Source organism: Rhinatrema bivittatum, chromosome 17 (genome assembly GCF_901001135.1).
Source record: "Rhinatrema bivittatum chromosome 17, aRhiBiv1.1, whole genome shotgun sequence".
In the NCBI taxonomy this organism is placed as follows: Eukaryota; Metazoa; Chordata; class Amphibia; order Gymnophiona; family Rhinatrematidae; genus Rhinatrema; species Rhinatrema bivittatum.
The window spans coordinates 1,672,756-1,689,533 of record NC_042631.1 but is presented as its reverse complement, the minus strand read 5'-3'; the positions used below and the strand labels follow the sequence as shown (position 1 = coordinate 1,689,533).

Genomic DNA, 16,778 nt, shown 5'->3' with positions numbered 1-16,778 from the left:
TCTCCCAAATGCAAACTCAGACCCAGATTCCACCACTCCTACATAGAAATGACGGCAGAAGACGACCAAATGGACCATCCAGTCTGCCCAGCAAGCTTTCACAGTTATTTTTCTCATACTTATCTGCTACTCTGACCGCTGAGGTCAGGGCCCTTATTGGTAACTTTTTGGTTCTAATTTCCTTCCACCCCTGCCATTGATGTAGAGAGCAGTGCTGGAGCTGCATCAAAGTGAAGTATTAGGCCTAAACTGATTAGAGGTAGTAACCACCCAATAAGCAAGCTACTCCCACGCTTATTTGTCTACCCAGCCTGTGCAATTTAGTTCTTGTTGGTTGTTGTTGGGATATAAATCCTCTTTTCTTCATTCCACCTTGCCGTTGAAGCAGTGAGTTGCGCTATATATGTATTCCAAGTGAAGTATCAGGCTTAATTGGTTAGGGGTAGTAACCGCCGCAACAAGCAAGCTACTCCCATGCTTATTTGTTTACCCAGCCTGTGCAATTTAGTCCTTGCTGCTTGTCTTAATATAAATCCTCTTTTCTTCATTCCCCCCCCCCCACCATTGAAGCCTGAGCCTGCTGCCTCTCTTCCTGAAAGCGGAAAGTAAGATTTTAATACATATAGGGGCCGATGCAATAAAGAGCCTAGCGCACAGCTTAATGAGCAGTTGGACACTCATCCATACCCCCCAATGTAATAAGGGGATCAGCACCTCTAAAATGTGCGTCCAAACAAAGGCATAGCTAATAGTGCTCATTACATGTAAATTACCCCGCAATGCAAAAAATCTCTGTGTATGAGGGGATATCAATTTATTTATCCATGATTATATATACGTGTGTGGGGATATTTATTGATTTAGCCATGATTATACATATATATATGTGTGTGTGTGGGGGGGGATATTTATTGATTTAGCCATGATTATACATATATATGTGTGTGTGTGGGGGGGGGGATATTTATTGATTTAGCCATGATTTTATATATCTGTGTATGGGGGAATATTAATTGATTGTATCCATGATTATATATATGTGTGTGTGTGTGTGTGTGTGGGGGGATATTTATTGATTTAGCCATGATTTTATATATCTGTGTATGGGGGAATATTAATTGATTGTATCCATGATTATATATATATATATGTGTGTGTGGGGGGGGGGGGGGATATTTATTGATTTGGCCATGATTATACATATATGTGTGTGTGTATGGGGGGATATTTATTGAGTTAACCATGATTATACATATAGATATGTGTGTGTGTGGGGGGGGTATTTATTAATTTAGCTATGATTTTATATATCTGTGTATGGGGGAATATTAATTGATTGTATACATGCTTATATATATGTGTGTGGGGACAAAGCCGACATGGATTTAGCCAAGGGAAGTCTTGCCTCACAAATTTGCTACATTTTTTTGAGGGCGTTAATAAACATGTGGATAAAGGTGAGCCAGTTGATACAGTGTATCTGGATTTCCAGAAAGCATTTGACAAAGTCCCTCATGAGAGACAACTTAGAAGATTAAATAGTCATGGGATAGGGGGCAGTGTCCTAATGTGGATTGCCAACTGGTTAAAAGATAGAAAACACAGAGTAGGGCTAAATGGTAAATTTTCCCAAAGGAGGAGGGTGAATAGGGGAGACCCCCAGGGATCTGTTCTGGGACCAATGCTTTTTAAAATATTCATAAATGACCTGGGAATGGGAATAAGAAGTGAAATGATCAAATTTGCTGAATGCACAAAATCATTCAAAGTTGTTAAATCACAAGAGGATTGTGAAAAATTGCAAGAGGACCTTTCAAAACTGGGAGACTGGGCATGCAAATGGCAAATGAAATTTAATGTGGACAAATGCAAAGTGATGCATTTAGGGAAGAGAAACCCACATTATAGCTAAACAATGCAAGGTTCTACATTAGGAGTCACCATTCAGGAAAAGGATCTAGATATCATCTTTAATAATATAATGACATCTTCTGCTCAGTGTGCAGCAGCAGCCAAGAAAGCAAATAGAGTGCTGGGGATTATTAGGAAAGGAATGGAGAATAAAACAGAGAATATCATAATGCCTCTGTATCACTCCATGGTGCATCCTCATCTTGTGTTCATATATCATACACAAACAGAATGCTGGGGATTATTAGGAAAGGACTGGAGAATAAAACAGAGAATATCCTAATGTCTCTGTATCCCTCCATAGAGAAACCATACAATGAGCATTGTGTGCAGCAGCAGCCAAGAAAGCAAATAGATTGCTGGGGATTATTAGGAAAGGAATGGAGAATAAAACAGAGAATATCATAAAGTCTCTGTATCCCTCCATGGTGCAACCTCATCTTGAGTATTCTGTGCAGTTCTGGTCACCTCAGCTCAAAAAAGATATAGCAGAATTAGAAAAGGTACAGAGAAGGGCAACCAAGATGATAAAGAGGATGGAACAATTCCCCTATGAGGAAAGACTAAAGAGGTTAGGACTCTTCAGTTTGGAGAAGAGACGGCTGAGGGGAGATATGATAGAGGTCTATAAAATAATGAGTGCAATGGAACGAGTAAACGTTAATCAGTTGTTTAAATCAATAGTTATCCCACCCCCACATACCTATATGTAATAAGAACATAAGAACATGCCATTCTGGTTCAGTCCCAGAATCCATCAAGCCCAGGATCCTGTTTCCAACAGTGGCCAAACCAGGACACAAGTACCTGGCAGGATCCAAAGGGGTAAAGAGATTCCAAGCTGCTTATCCCAAGAATGAGCAGTGGATTTCTGCAACTCTATCTTAATTGTTAATGGACTTTTCCTCCAGGAATTTGTCCAAATCTTTTTTAAACGCAGCTACACTAACATCTTTCACCACATCCTCTGGCAACGCATTCCAGAGCTTAATTATGCATTGAGTAAAAAAAATGTTCTCTTATTAGTTTTAGTAACTTCATTGTGTGTCCCCTGGTCTTTGTACTTTCTGAAAGAGTAACCATGATTATGTATATGTGTGTGGGGATATCTATCAATTTATGGATCTACACACACATTTTTTAAGATGCACATTATAGTAACTCAGTAATTGCTGTTGCCTGTTTTTGTGGTGACTTTGGTACCTGCTTCTGTAGGGCAGGTGTACCAGGCAGTTTCTGTTCTTTTTGTAATCTGTAAAGTCCTTTAACATTCCAGTTTCTTTCTGAATATTGTTAGTCTCAGTGACAGGAAACACGCCTCCGTTTTTTGTTCCTCCGACTTAATATAGCCACGATAATAAGTCAGAGGAAGTACAGAAAAGCATTATTTTCTGCTTTTCTGTACACATTTTTGGCTGCTCTGGGCGGGCATTAATTTCTAAGGGTAAAAATGTGCATGTCGGGTGCACATTTTTGTTTAATCGGGAGAGAATAACTAATTGCCTCATCAGCATGCATTTGCATGTGATGAGTGTTATTAGTTTTGCGGGGGGGGGGGGGGGGTTGGAGTGTGTTTTGGATACACTAATCCCCTTATAGAATAAGGGGTTGTGGACGTGTGTCCAAAGCTCGCATGCAACCATGGGTTAAACAGGGCTCTCGGCTGAGCACATGGTACTGCGTGGGCCTGTAGGTACGCCTGTATATGTATGAGTTACACAGGGCTCTCGGCTGAGCACACGGTACTGCGTGGCCTGTAGGTACGCCTGTATATTTATGAGTTACACAGTGCTCTCGGCTGAGCACACGGTACTGCGTGGCCTGTAGGTACGCCTGTATATGTATGGGTTACACAGTGCTCTCGGCTGAGCACACGGTACTGCGTGGGCCTGTAGGTACGCCTGTATATGTATGAGTTACACAGTGCTCTCGGCTGAGCACACGGTACTGCGTGGCCTGTAGGTACGCCTGTATATGTATGGGTTACACAGTGCTCTCGGCTGAGCACACGGTACTGCGTGGGCCTGTAGGTACGCCTGTATATGTATGGGTTACACAGGGCTCTCGGCTGAGCACACGGTACTGCGTGGGCCTGTAGGTCCGCCTGTATATGTATGGGTTACACAGGGCTCTCGGCTGAGCACACGGTTACTGCGTGGGCCTGTAGGTACGCCTGTATAAGTATGGGTTACACAGGGCTCTCGGCTGAGCACACGGTACTGCGTGGGCCTGTAGGTACGCCTGTATATGTATGGGTTACACAGTGCTCTCGGCTGAGCACAAGGTACTGCGTGGGCCTGTAGGTACGCCTGTATATGTATGGGTTACACAGTGCTCTCGGCTGAGCACACGGTACTGCGTGGGCCTGTAGGTACGCCTGTATATGTATGGGTTACACAGTGCTCTCGGCTGAGCACACGGTACTGCGTGGGCCTGTAGGTCCGCCTGTATATGTATGGGTTACACAGGGCTCTCGGCTGAGCACACGGTACTGCGTGGGCCTGTAGGTCCGCCTGTATATGTATGGGTTACACAGGGCTCTCGGCTGAGCACACGGTACTGCGTGGGCCTGTAGGTACGCCTGTATATGTATGGGTTACACAGGCTCTCGGCTGAGCACACGGTACTGCGTGGGCCTGTAGGTACGCCTGTATATGTTATGAGTTACACAGTGCTCTCGGCTGAGCACACGGTACTGCGTGGGCCTGTAGGTACGCCTGTATATGTATGGGTTACACAGGGCTCTCGGCTGAGCACACGGTACTGCGTGGGCCTGTAGGTACGCCTGTATATGTATGGGTTACACAGGGCTCTCGGCTGAGCACACGGTACTGCGTGGGCCTGTAGGTACGCCTGTATATGTATGGGTTACACAGGGCTCTCGGCTGAGCACACGGTACTGCGTGGGCCTGTAGGTACGCCTGTATATGTATGGGTTACACAGTGCTCTCGGCTGAGCACACGGTACTGCGTGGGCCTGTAGGTCCGCCTGTATATGTATGGGTTACACAGTGCTCTCGGCTGAGCACACGGTACTGCGTGGGCCTGTAGGTCCGCCTGTATATGTATGGGTTACACAGTGCTCTCGGCTGAGCACACGGTACTGCGTGGGCCTGTAGGTACGCCTGTATATGTATGGGTTACACAGGGCTCTCGGCTGAGCACACGGTACTGCGTGGCCTGTAGGTACGCCTGTATATGTATGGGTTACACAGGGCTCTCGGCTGAGCACACGGTACTGAGTGGGCCTGTAGGTACGCCTGTATATGTATGGGTTACACAGGGCTCTCGGCTGAGCACATGGTACTGCGTGGGCCTGTAGGTACGCCTGTATATGTATGGGTTACACAGGGCTCTCGGCTGAGCACATGGTACTGCGTGGGCCTGTAGGTACGCCTGTATATGCATGGGTTACACAGTGCTCTCGGCTGAGCACACGGTACTGCGTGGGCCTGTAGGTACGCCTGTATATGTATGGGTTACACAGGGCTCTCGGCTGAGCACACGGTACTGTGTGGGCCTGTAGGTACGCCTGTATATGTCCATGAAGTGGTTCACAATCTTTTTTTTGTATTGCAGTGCACCCAGCAGTCTTCCTCTTCCCTTTGTCCCAGCCCCCTGGCTTCATCACCTTCTGTTCTCTTCCCTTCCCTCAGCCCCCACATCATCCTGAAAACCTGGTCTGTTTGTGGCTCTCGAGGACTGGAGTTGGCCCCTCCTGTTATGTCCTCCTGTATTTGCAGTGTGCATGCACATGGACCCTCCATGTCTGTCTGTCCTCTGACCTCCAGTTGTCTCTGCAGTCTTCAGCATTGGCTGCACCTGAGAAACCCAAGGCGTATAATGTCTAGTTCTGAAAAATCTGCCATTAGAGAACCTGAAAATGCACCCTGTTGATTAATTTCTCTCTCCGACTCCCTCTCTAGGTGTTTGATAGTTCTGTGTTACTGGATTGTTGCGGCATGGGGTGTGATATGGATTCCATGTTTTATTTCCACACTAGAGACTTCCAATTCTGAGTGTCCAGGCCTTCCACATTTGAACATGTTGGGTCAGCGTTTTGTGGCAGCCGTGGCTCTACCTCCTGGGAGTGCTGTGAGAAGTGAATAGTTTTATATACGGTAAGTCACGCCAGCCTTCCTGCCCTCACTCTCCTGTGGATGTAGGAGTTATCCTTCGTGGTAGCTTTGCTGTGAGAGGCGCTGGAAAGCTGTCTGTTCCTTTGCCAGAACATGGATTGGGCCTCTCACTGTGATCCGGTGTGGAGTATAAGGAGCAGTTCACAAGAGCGTAAGCTCATGGTACAGAGAGCAATGCCTGCCCACCAGCTGAGTGCCGTTGCCTTACACTTGATCTCTTGTTACGCACATGAGTCCTTTCCAGAAATGATTTCAGTATGCCTTGTGCTTTCAGATGAATGCTGGACGTTAGCAGTCAGACAAACGAAGCAGCGACTGAAGTGAATGTACTCAGCAGGTAGGTGACCTCAAGCTGAGTAGCTCCATAGCCCGGGCAGCAGAGCTTGTGCTGCGTGTGCACATGCCCATGAGAAATGTGTAAATCCCATATAAACAGAGTGTGAAGAGCAGTCAGGCCCAGGTAATGCCATAAACCTCAGCTCTACTCGCCTTTGTAACCAAGCTTTCTCTCTGATTATCCCGTGCTTTTCTGAATTCTGGGAGATCATTCCATGCAAGAATTGCCCTTTCCAGGAAGAAATATTTTCTGATGCTAATTCTGACCCTCCGATTACTTTAAGAACATAAGAACATAAGAAAATGCCATACTGGGTCAGACCAAGGGTCCATCAAGCCCAGCATCCTGTTTCCAACAGAGGCCAATCCGGGCCATAAGAGCCTGGCAAGTATCCAAAAACTAAGTCTATTCCATGTAACCATTGCTAATGGCAGTGGCTATTCTCTAAGTGAACTTAATAGCAGGTAATGGACTTCTCCTCCAAGAACTTATCCAATCATTTTTTAAACACAGCTACACTAACTGCACTAACCACATCCTCTGGCAACAAATTCCAGAGTTTAATTGTGCGTTGACTAAAAAAGAACTTTCTCCGATTAGTTTTAAATGTGCCCCATGCTAACTTCATGGAGTGCCCCCTAGTCCTTCTATTATCCGAAAGAGTAAATAACCGATTCACATCTACCCGTTCTAGACCTCTCATGATTTAAAACACCTCTATCATATCCCCCCTCAGTCGTCTCTTCTCCAAGCTGAAAAGTCCTAACCTCTTTAGTCTTTCCTCATAGGGGAGCTGTTCCATTCCCTTATCATTTTGGTCGCCCTTCTCTGTACCTTCTCCATTGCAATTATATCTTTTTTGAGATGCGGCGACCAGAATTGTACACAGTATTCAAGGTGCGGTCTCACCATGGAGCGATACAGAGGCATTATGACATTTTCTGTTTTATTCACCATTCCTTTTCTAATAATTCCCAACATTCTGTTTGCTTTTTTGACTGCCGCAGCACACTGAACCGACGATTTCAATGTGTTATCCACTATGACACCTAGATCTCTTTCTTGGGTTGTAGCACCTAATATGGAACCCAACATCGTGTAATTATAGCATGGGTTATTTTTCCCTATATGCATCACCTTGCACTTATCCACATTAAATTTCATCTGCCATTTGGATGCCCAATTTTCCAGTCTCACAAGGTCTTCCTGCAATTTATCACAATCTGCTTGTGATTTAACTACTCTGCACAATTTTGTGTCATCTGCAAATTTGATTATCTCACTCGTCGTATTTCTTTCCAGATCATTTATAAATATATTGAACAGTAAGGGTCCCAATACAGATCCCTGAGGCACTCCACTGTCCACTCCCTTCCACTGAGAAAATTGCCCATTTAATCCTACTCTCTGTTTCCTGTCTTTAGCCAGTTTGCAATCCACGAAAGGACATCGCCACCTATCCCATGACTTTTTACTTTTCCTAGAAGCCTCTCATGAGGAACTTTGTCAAACGCCTTCTGAAAATCCAAGTATACTATATCTACCGGTTCACCTTTATCCACATGTTTATTAACTCCTTCAAAAAAGTGAAGCAGATTTGTGAGGCAAGACTTGCCCTGGGTAAAGCCATGCTGACTTTGTTCCATTAAACCATGTCTTTCTATATGTTCTGTGATTTTGATGTTTAGAACACTTTCCACTATTTTTCCTGGCACTGAAGTCAGGCTAACCGGTCTGTAGTTTCCCGGATCGCCCCTGGAACCCTTTTTAAATATTGGGGTTACATTTGCTATCCTCCAGTCTTCAGGTACAATGGATGATTTTAATGATAAGTTACAAATTTTTACTAATAGGTCTGAAATTTCATTTTTTAGTTCCTTCAGAACTCTGGGGTGTATACCATCCGGTCCACACAGAGCTCCTGGAGGGAACGTTTTATAAACAGGCGTGGTTTTACACCTTTTGCTAGATCGATGCCTATCTCCATGCTCCTGTCTCACTGCTTCCCGACAGATTCGCAGTTTATATTCATTTAAACAGTGGATAGCAGAGTCTGCACTGTACTGGATGCCTTGCAGCACGGGCCGCTCATACGCACCGGATTTCCAAAGGGAGTTTTCTTGTTTTTATGAATTGGGCTAACCTATTAATACAGCGTAGCTGAATCTTTTACTATGTCCTGTAATTGATGAAGTTAAAAGGAGGACTCACAGATGAGGAAGAAAACACTGGCATCTCTCTGCAGACAAAGGACGCTTCCTACTGCGTTTCCCAGGACGGACAGACACGGCTTGGCAGGACAGGGAAGATGATGGATAGCAAGAAGATCAGAGAAGGAGGCTAGAGGTAGTCCATGAAGGATTGTGATAGCAACGCGTGCACGGAAGGAACCAGGAGCCAGTGGAGCACTAAAATCCACTTCTGAGTGAGTGAGTGAGTGAGAAGGCATCCTCTGCATACTGAAGCTGGGAGATTTTGCACTTATAGAAAAGAATGAAAGCATAGAGGAGGGTTTCAGCCAGAAAAGTCAAGAAATTAAACTGCAAGGGGCAGAATTACAGATATTGGAGAAGCAAGAGAGACAGAAAATAATTCTGACTCAAAGGGCTCAGCAAGGTTATGGAGAGAGAAGACTTATCTTGAGATCAGAGTGCAGAAGAATGGGCAAGGAGAGACTTCCTGCCCAGAAGAGCTTCGGATCCGTGAGATCTTGAGTGTCAGCGCTGGCTGGGACTGAAGGAAAGAAATCTCTCCGGTACAGAACGGAAAGGGCTTTTCTACTTCTGCAATTAGCAGCTACAAACTGAAGGCATCTCCGAGAGAGAGCTTTGCTGCTCTTAATCCTGGCTCATTTCCTTTTCCTGCCCTTTGAAGATTAAGCGCAGGGCAGTACTGAGGTTAGGGAGCCTCTGCAGCGGATGTAACCTGCCAGCTTAGGCTCTGATGAGGGGAACTCGGGGGCAATCCTTAGAGCGTCTGGCGAGCTGTAGTGCAACCAGATAAAGATGGCACGAGACTGAGAGACAAAGGGGACATCGCACAAATGTCTTCCTTTTACCACTCTGAATCCAGGAGATTGAAACATTTAGATGATTCAGTCCTGCCATCTTTTACTTCTTTGCCAGCCTGTCCCCACTGGCTAAAAGCTGCAGGCCCTAGGATGTGACTGAGGTGCTCTGCTTCCTCTGTGGGAGCTCCTGAGCGCCCTTCTCAGTAGGGAAAGCAGAAGCGGCTCTGTCACACAGCACAGGGTAACTGCCGAGCCTGTAGATGTAGGAAGGCCCTAACACACCTGCAAATCTAGGAGGACATCCCTCCCTTCTGCAGGCTCCTTGCCCTGGGGTTCTCCTCACTTGGTTACCTGCTTGCTTGTAGGTGTGGGAGGCACCTCAAGCAATCCAGAAATTACAAAATAAGAAAGGGATCAACTACTGGGGATCTGCTGGGTTCTGTCACATGCAGGATGCTGGGCTTGATGGACCTTGGTCTGACCCAGTGTGGCAATTTCTTATGTTCTTATCTTTAGTGTGTATGCTGAACCTAAGAACATGCCATACTGGGTCAGACCAAGGGTCCATCAAGCCCAGCATCCTGTTTCCAACAGAGGCCAATCCAGGCCATAAGAGCCTGGCAAGTACCCAAAAACTAAGTCTATTCCATGTAACCATTGCTAATGGCAGTGGCTATTCTCTAAGTGAACTTAATAGCAGGTAATGGACTTCTCCTCCAAGAACTTATCCAATCCTTTTTTAAACCCAGCTATACTAACTGCACTAACCACATCCTCTGGCAACAAATTCCAGAGTTTAATTGTGCGTTGAGTGAAACTGGGAATGTTGCAACATCGGATACAGAGACAGGGGAGATGCATGTTCCTTCCTCTTACTGCAGCACAGAGGCAGAGACTATTGGGGCATTTAAATATCTCACTGGAATATTCATAATCTACTCTGGTAAATGACTTTTTTTTTTAGGTACAAACATGGTCTCAACCACTGTCTGGCAGCAAAAATCACCACAGGGAGAAATGCATGGGAGTTGAGAGCTTAACCCGTGCTGCCCCTAGCATAGACGTCCTGTTACCCAGTGCTGTCCTGGTCTTACCTCTGTACATAATACAGACAGCAAAATTAGTGAGAGAGGTTCTTCATAGAATCCATAATTACAGGAATGTTTTAATGTAGCAACTTAAGATGTTGTGAGCCATGTTTTCTTATAACATGTTTGTTCTGTTACTTTACATATTCCTAATTAGATCTGATATCACAATAGCAATTCTACTCCAAAGCTTGCAACCCTGTAGACTTTTGTGTCAGAAAAATTGCATCTGACAAAGCAAAGCTCCTCTCCAGCCCTGAGCCTGTCTTCCCTCATGAGACACGGAAGCCTATCTGTGCAGAGCTCTGAATTACTTGCACTGGAGACTGTTTGTCAAGAGTTTCTTATCCTCAGTCCCAGCTATGCAGCAGAATGACATCATGATGCATTTTACATTGCCTGAAAGTGTAACTCAAGCATCCAACAGACACCTTGCAAGACTGGAAGATTGGGCATCCAAATGGCAGATGAAATTTAATGTGGACAAGTGCAAAGTGATGCATATAAGGAAAAATAACCCATACTGTAGTTACACGATGTTAGGTTCCATATTAGGAGCTACCACCCAGGAAAAAGATTTAGGCATCACAGTGGATAACACATTGAAATCGTCGGCTCAGTGTGCTGCGGCAGTCAAAAAAGCAAACAGAATGTTGGGAATTATTAGAAAGGGAATGGTGAATAAGACGGAAAATGTCATAATGCCTCTGTATCGCTCCATGGTGAGACCGCACCTTGAATACTGTGTACAGTTCTGGTCACCGCATCTCAAAAAAGATATAATTGCGATGGAGAAGGTACAGAGAAGGGCAACAAAATGATAAAGGGGATGGAACAGCTCCCCTATGAGGAAAGACTAAAGAGGTTAGGGCTGTTCAGCTTGGAGAAGAGACGGCTGAGGGGGGATATGATAGAGGTGTTTAAGATCATGAGAGGTCTAGAAAGGGTAAATGTAAATTGGTTATTTACTCTTTCAGATAATAGAAGGACTAGGGGGCACTCCATGAAGTTAGCAAATAGCACATTTAAAACTAATCGGAGAAAATTCTTTTTCACTCAACACACAATTAAGTTGTGGAATTCTTTGCCAGAGGATGTGGTTAGTGCAGTTAGTGTACCTGGGTTTAAAAAAGGTATGCATAAGTTCCTAGAGCAGAAGTCCATAAATTGTTATTAATCAATAAGGATTAGTAGCTTGTGATTTATTTAATGTTGGCCGCTGTTGGAAACAGGATGCTGGACGATGGACCCTTGGTCTGACCCAGTCTGGCATCGTCTTATGTTCTTATGTAAGAGTTTGTGCAGCGGGAGGGGGAAGGGAAGAAAGATGCTCATCCAACCACAGGCCCTGCTGCAGACTCAAGGCAGGGGCAGGAAATGATGAATGCAGCTTCCTCCAGTAAAATGCTGGAGTCTTGGACAGCAGAAAAGAAGGAAAAACGAAATCTCTGCTTGCAGTGCAAAACAATGGGTCTGTAAGCTCCCACCTTGCTAGCGAGAGGGAGATTTCTTTGCAAGTTGAACCCCAGAGTTATAGAAAGTAAGACACAATAAGAATACAGCTCTGGCCCTCATGCAGGAAAATAACTCACGGCTATTTCAGTACTACAAGCATCACTTCAGCAGGATCTCGCATCCAGTGACCGTCTCCGTACAACCTTTATGTGCATGCATTAATCTCCGCTAGCACACCTGCTGAAATCTGTCTGTCCAGCAGGGGTGAGTGGGAGGGAGAGGTGTAAAGTGGCTGTATTACTTCTCTGAGGTGGCCTTCCCCTGGGGAGATTCTGCATCCTTCCCTAGGCTAACAGACCTGTAGTTGCCAGCCTTTTCCTGTCTCCAGGCATCTGGAGTGAGTGTTTGAGCGAGGGCTGTCTGTGGTGCTATCCGAACCTCTCCAAGCTCCCTTCATATGCTTGGGTTTGTGCTGTCTGGCCCTGTTGCTTTGTCCACTTTCAGTTCTGCTAGTTCAGGGCTTCCCAAACCTGTCCTGCAGACCCCAGAGCCAGTCGTGTTTTCAGGATATCTACAATGAATATGCATGAGATAAATGTACATATACTGAGTCTCAATGATATGCACACCTGCCCTCTGGGGTCCCCAGGACAGGTGTGCTGGTTCCAGCCAGACCATCCTTTCTTCCGTTTGAACTCCTGTCACTTACCTGCAGTCCTGCACTGTCCTTTTCTCTGAATACAGCACAGATGTATCTCACGTTTGCTCTTTCTCCTCTCCCTAATGTATCTTACAAAAAGCTCTTTATCCTGTCCCTTTGCTGCTTTGGCCATTTTCTTCCCGACTGATGCAGGATGTTTGTACCTACATTGGCTGGGCAATTTTCAAAAGCTCTTTAGCAGTGCAGAAGACGGGTTTCATGGGCAGAGGGGCTCGTCTGTGTGCAGGGCCCATTAGCTGCTCACTTTTACCCACGTTCTCATGGTAGGGAGACACTTGGAGAGCCAATGGCACCAACCTTTTCCTGGAAAATGTACTGTGTGTGTGTGTCTGTGTGTGTGTCTGTGTGTGTGTGTCTGTGTGTCTGTGTGTGTGTGTGTGCGTATTTGCGTGCTTTCCTTTCTGAAAAATCGAGGACTTCACCTGTGCCCCAAACTTGCACCCCTCCCCCATAAAAGTGCCTGCCTTTGCTGCTGCTTTGACCTCCTGCTGAGATCAGATGCAGGGGTGCACAAACGTGCAAGCAGCCAGATGTAGGGAGGCGAATGAGAGAGTCTACGTGAGCGTCTCCTGTGTATCTGGGATGAAAGATTAAAGACAGTCCTCAGCATTCCCCCTGCGAACAAGGCTCCCTTTGTGCTCTCAGCGAGGCTGTTCTTTCAGATAAGGGCTATAGTTTGCAGCTCTGGATTCACAAAGAGAATGGTGAGATGGGGCAGGATTCACAGAGAGAGAGAGAGACTTTTTTTGGTTTTGCTGAAGTAGAAAAAGTAAGGTGTGCATAAACGCTGAAGGTAATCTCATGCTCATTAATAATCAAAGTAAAATGCCAACCACTTAAGTAACCAGCAATCCTGGAATATCAGGGGTGAGGTTAGGCAGGCTTCAGGTACAGGGATGGCAGTGGTGCAGTAGCAAGGCAGGGACTGAGGTAAATGAGGAAAGATGTGTGTGATGGGGGAAGCTATCGGTATTAGAACAGCAGGGCCTGTTGCATGACAGGATGGAGATATAGTTGCAGAGCCGTGGGTGGGTGTGGGATCTCAGTACTAGAAGATGGTAAAGTGCAGGATCCTGTCTGATCCTTCTGATGTTCTTACAGTGCAATGCATGTGTGAGAGAGGGAGAATTCTCCCCTGTACAGTCACAGTATTTTTCTCCTGCTCGATGGCCAGAGCAGCGTATCATTTACAGAGCATTTTTCCCATAGAGACAGAATGGCAGAAAAGTCTTAGTAAATCAGGCCCAAAGACAGGTATAGAGAGGTGGAGAAAGCTGTGCCAGTGCCTCAGAGCAGCAGCTGGCTGCCAGCAGTTCCCCTCTGCTCTCTGGTCATCGTTATTATTTGCTGAGGTCAGCAGTAAGCATGATAGAGACTCGTTCTGAGAGAGTGAAAGACCTGTCAGCAGAACTTGGGAGTGGTATTTGCTGCATTTTGAATGTGCCGAGGGACTGGAGCAGTTCAGGATGATTCTGGGCTCTGTAAGTACCAGCACAGGTCTGTAACGGTAGCACAGAGGGAGCCGGAGGCTGGAAGAGCTTCAGAACCCTGATCCGTGTTTAATGCCCTTCACCCATGCCCACCCCAGCCTCCCTCTAAGCTTCCTTCTGAGGGTTGCACTGCTGCACAGGTGAGATGACAGAGGACAGCTGAAGCATCCTCCTCTGTGCTGTTCCCCCTCCCCCCTCCCAGGATGCTTTCTCTATCTCTGTGGACTTTGCACCGGCTCTCAAAGTGAGTGTGCATGCGTTCTTTGTCTTGTAAACTCGCCGTGCCTGGAAAGTAAGCCAGGGACGTGCACAGCTGATTGTTGTGCTGGAAATGTCCATGCAAGCTCTTCCTCGCCTGAGCTGAGCATGCCCCAGGGAAGGCCTTCTCCCAGTGGCCAGGGTGGCTATCATCGAGGTGTTTTTCCCTCACTAAAGTGAAGAGAGGCAATGGGCCTCGCTGCCTGCTGGATAAACCTGAGCTAACTTTCTGAAGGAAAGAGGGAGGTTACTTACAATTTCTTCTTGCAAGCTGCTGCGGGATGCGCATTTTCCCTTCTGGTGAATATTAAACGAGAGGAGGACTACCTTGTGGTCAAGAAGAAGCTGAAGACTTGGCCTTTTTCCTGGCATTTGGAAGGCTGCGGCCTGTAAGCATATAATCTCCTCCGCAGTTGTAATATTGGGGTTATTTTTATTTTGAAAGTAATTGTTTTGTCTGTTTCTACATTTTAGTTTTTTAACTGTTGCTTTTTGTGTTTTGGTGTATGGCACAGTGCTCGGGATGATCTTGTGATGAAGCCTGTGAATAAATGAATACATGCGTGTGGATGTTTCGTGGCACTGAGGGAGGGAGTCTGACACTTGTACAGAAAATGCCCTCTTCCTGTGCCTGGAAGCTCCGGCTCCTTTCCTCCCACATTTTGGCTTTTAACCTTGGGCAGGGACATTCTGATCTTGGGAATTATTTTGTACAGTGCTGTGTATGCTGGGGCGTGAGGCACAGGTGTCGCTGGCTGTTCTCAGACATCCCTTACTTAATGATAAGGATCTGGTAATCTTCAGCTCCTCTTTGAGGTCTGGCTGGGCACATCCAACGCCCTGCTAAAGCTTGTCATTTCTTCTCTCTAACATTGATAAAACCCATCCTTTCCTTTCTGAGCCGGAACCAAAATGCGCATCCACTCTTATCAGTTTTCGCTTTCAATACTGCAATTTGCTCTTTGCAGTCGTTCTCCACTCCCAACCTATTCAGTGTTGCTCTGACCATGTAACTCTTCTCTCCCTTTCTGCTTCCTCATGCGGTTTAAGCTTCTCTCGCCTATAAATGTCTTCTTTTTGCAACTCCTCCTTACCTACACCCTTCCTCCATTGCTGTTATCTGTGTCCACCTCTTCCACTGCCAGATCCCAACCCAGTGCTTTCCATCTTGCATTGCATGCATGGCATAGACTTACTGATTCGTGCGTCGTACTTCCTCGCTGACCATATTCAGGTCCAGCCTAAAAACTCACCCTTTTCAGTCTGCTTTTAAACCCTAAACACTTCTCTGCAATAAATACACTTCCCACAGGCTCTTGTTTGTCTGTCTTGACTAGATTGTAAGCTCCATGGAGCAGGAACTCGACATATGTCTAGTAGTGCTCTAAAAATGATTATAGTAAAGTGATAGGAGATTTCTAGTGAACCACGTGATTCCTTTTGCCCGGTGCTGATGGTCCATTCCACAGTGCTAGTAATAAATATAGTAATGTAGCAGTTTTCCTGGCTTACGTGCAGCAGTCCTTGTGTGGTGCATGCATGGTGCTGCTCCTGCCATTGTGCAGAGGCACAGTACATGCACGGTGCAGTCCGGGCCACTTCATGGCAGTACTGATCCTGTACATTTCTGTACACTGTGCTCTTGGAATTACTATCATGTCTGCTGTTGCTATAGGTTTTGTCTTCTTCCTGCCCACTAGTGGAACTCCTGCCAGGTGGTGGGTACAAGTACAGAGGCGGTGCATGAGCGATGGGATGGGACGGGACTGGGCGTGTGGGCAGCTAAGTGCTTGCAGCCTGGGGACATGTTCTGTAAACTCTGCCTCTGCATACCTTACATTCCTGCCCATGCCTGCCTAGGGCCCTCTCCTGTGTGCATTCAGGAGGGTTTCAGAGGGGCTCTGCATCCACGCACACTTTCACTTTCTGCATGCTACTAGTTAGGTGTGGCAGTACAGCCTCGTGTGACATAGGTTTCTGTCCCATTACTGTCGTCCGCTCACTCTGCGCTTCAGCAAGTCACTGTGCATTCGTAGGTTGTGTGTGTGTTTGTATAATTGATATTGTACAAAATCAGGTCATGGTGCTGTGGGCCCTGCGCTCTATCTTTGCTTCTCAGGTAGGTCTCACTCTCCGGGCCTCCTGTTGTTTCCTGGGCTTCTCATCTGCCTCTTGCACTCTGTCCTGTAGGGATGGGAGGCAGTGTTTAGCCTCTGTGCCTTCGGGTTTCCATGCTTTGTCTCCTCTGTGCACCCTTCAGGTGGGTCTCGCGTGCTGGATCTCGGATGCTGTCATGTGAATCGCAGGCCCTCTGTCTCGTGCTGTGCCCTCCCTCAGGTCCTTGGCTCTGTGGCCTGCGTGTCTGCTGG

The 16,778-nt window shown here is 46.3% G+C and overlaps 1 protein-coding gene across 11 annotated transcripts in view; it reads left to right on the top strand.

The window, feature by feature from the left end:
* Positions 1-16,778, top strand: part of LARGE2 (LARGE xylosyl- and glucuronyltransferase 2) — a 65,013-nt gene that overhangs the window by 12,702 nt on the left and 35,533 nt on the right. For 9 of the 11 annotated variants that reach the window (XM_029582140.1, XM_029582134.1, XM_029582142.1 and 6 more), the window contains 2 exons: positions 5,915-6,032; positions 6,325-6,387. Coding sequence is in view for 1 of the 11 variants with exons in the window: in XM_029582142.1 (XP_029438002.1) it covers positions 6,375-6,387 (13 nt within the window). In the remaining 10 variants the exon portion in view is untranslated. Of the gene's footprint in view, positions 1-5,914; positions 6,033-6,324; positions 6,388-14,379; positions 14,799-16,778 lie in introns of those variants that run through there. The other 2 variants (XM_029582138.1, XM_029582135.1) reach the window with 2 other exon arrangements.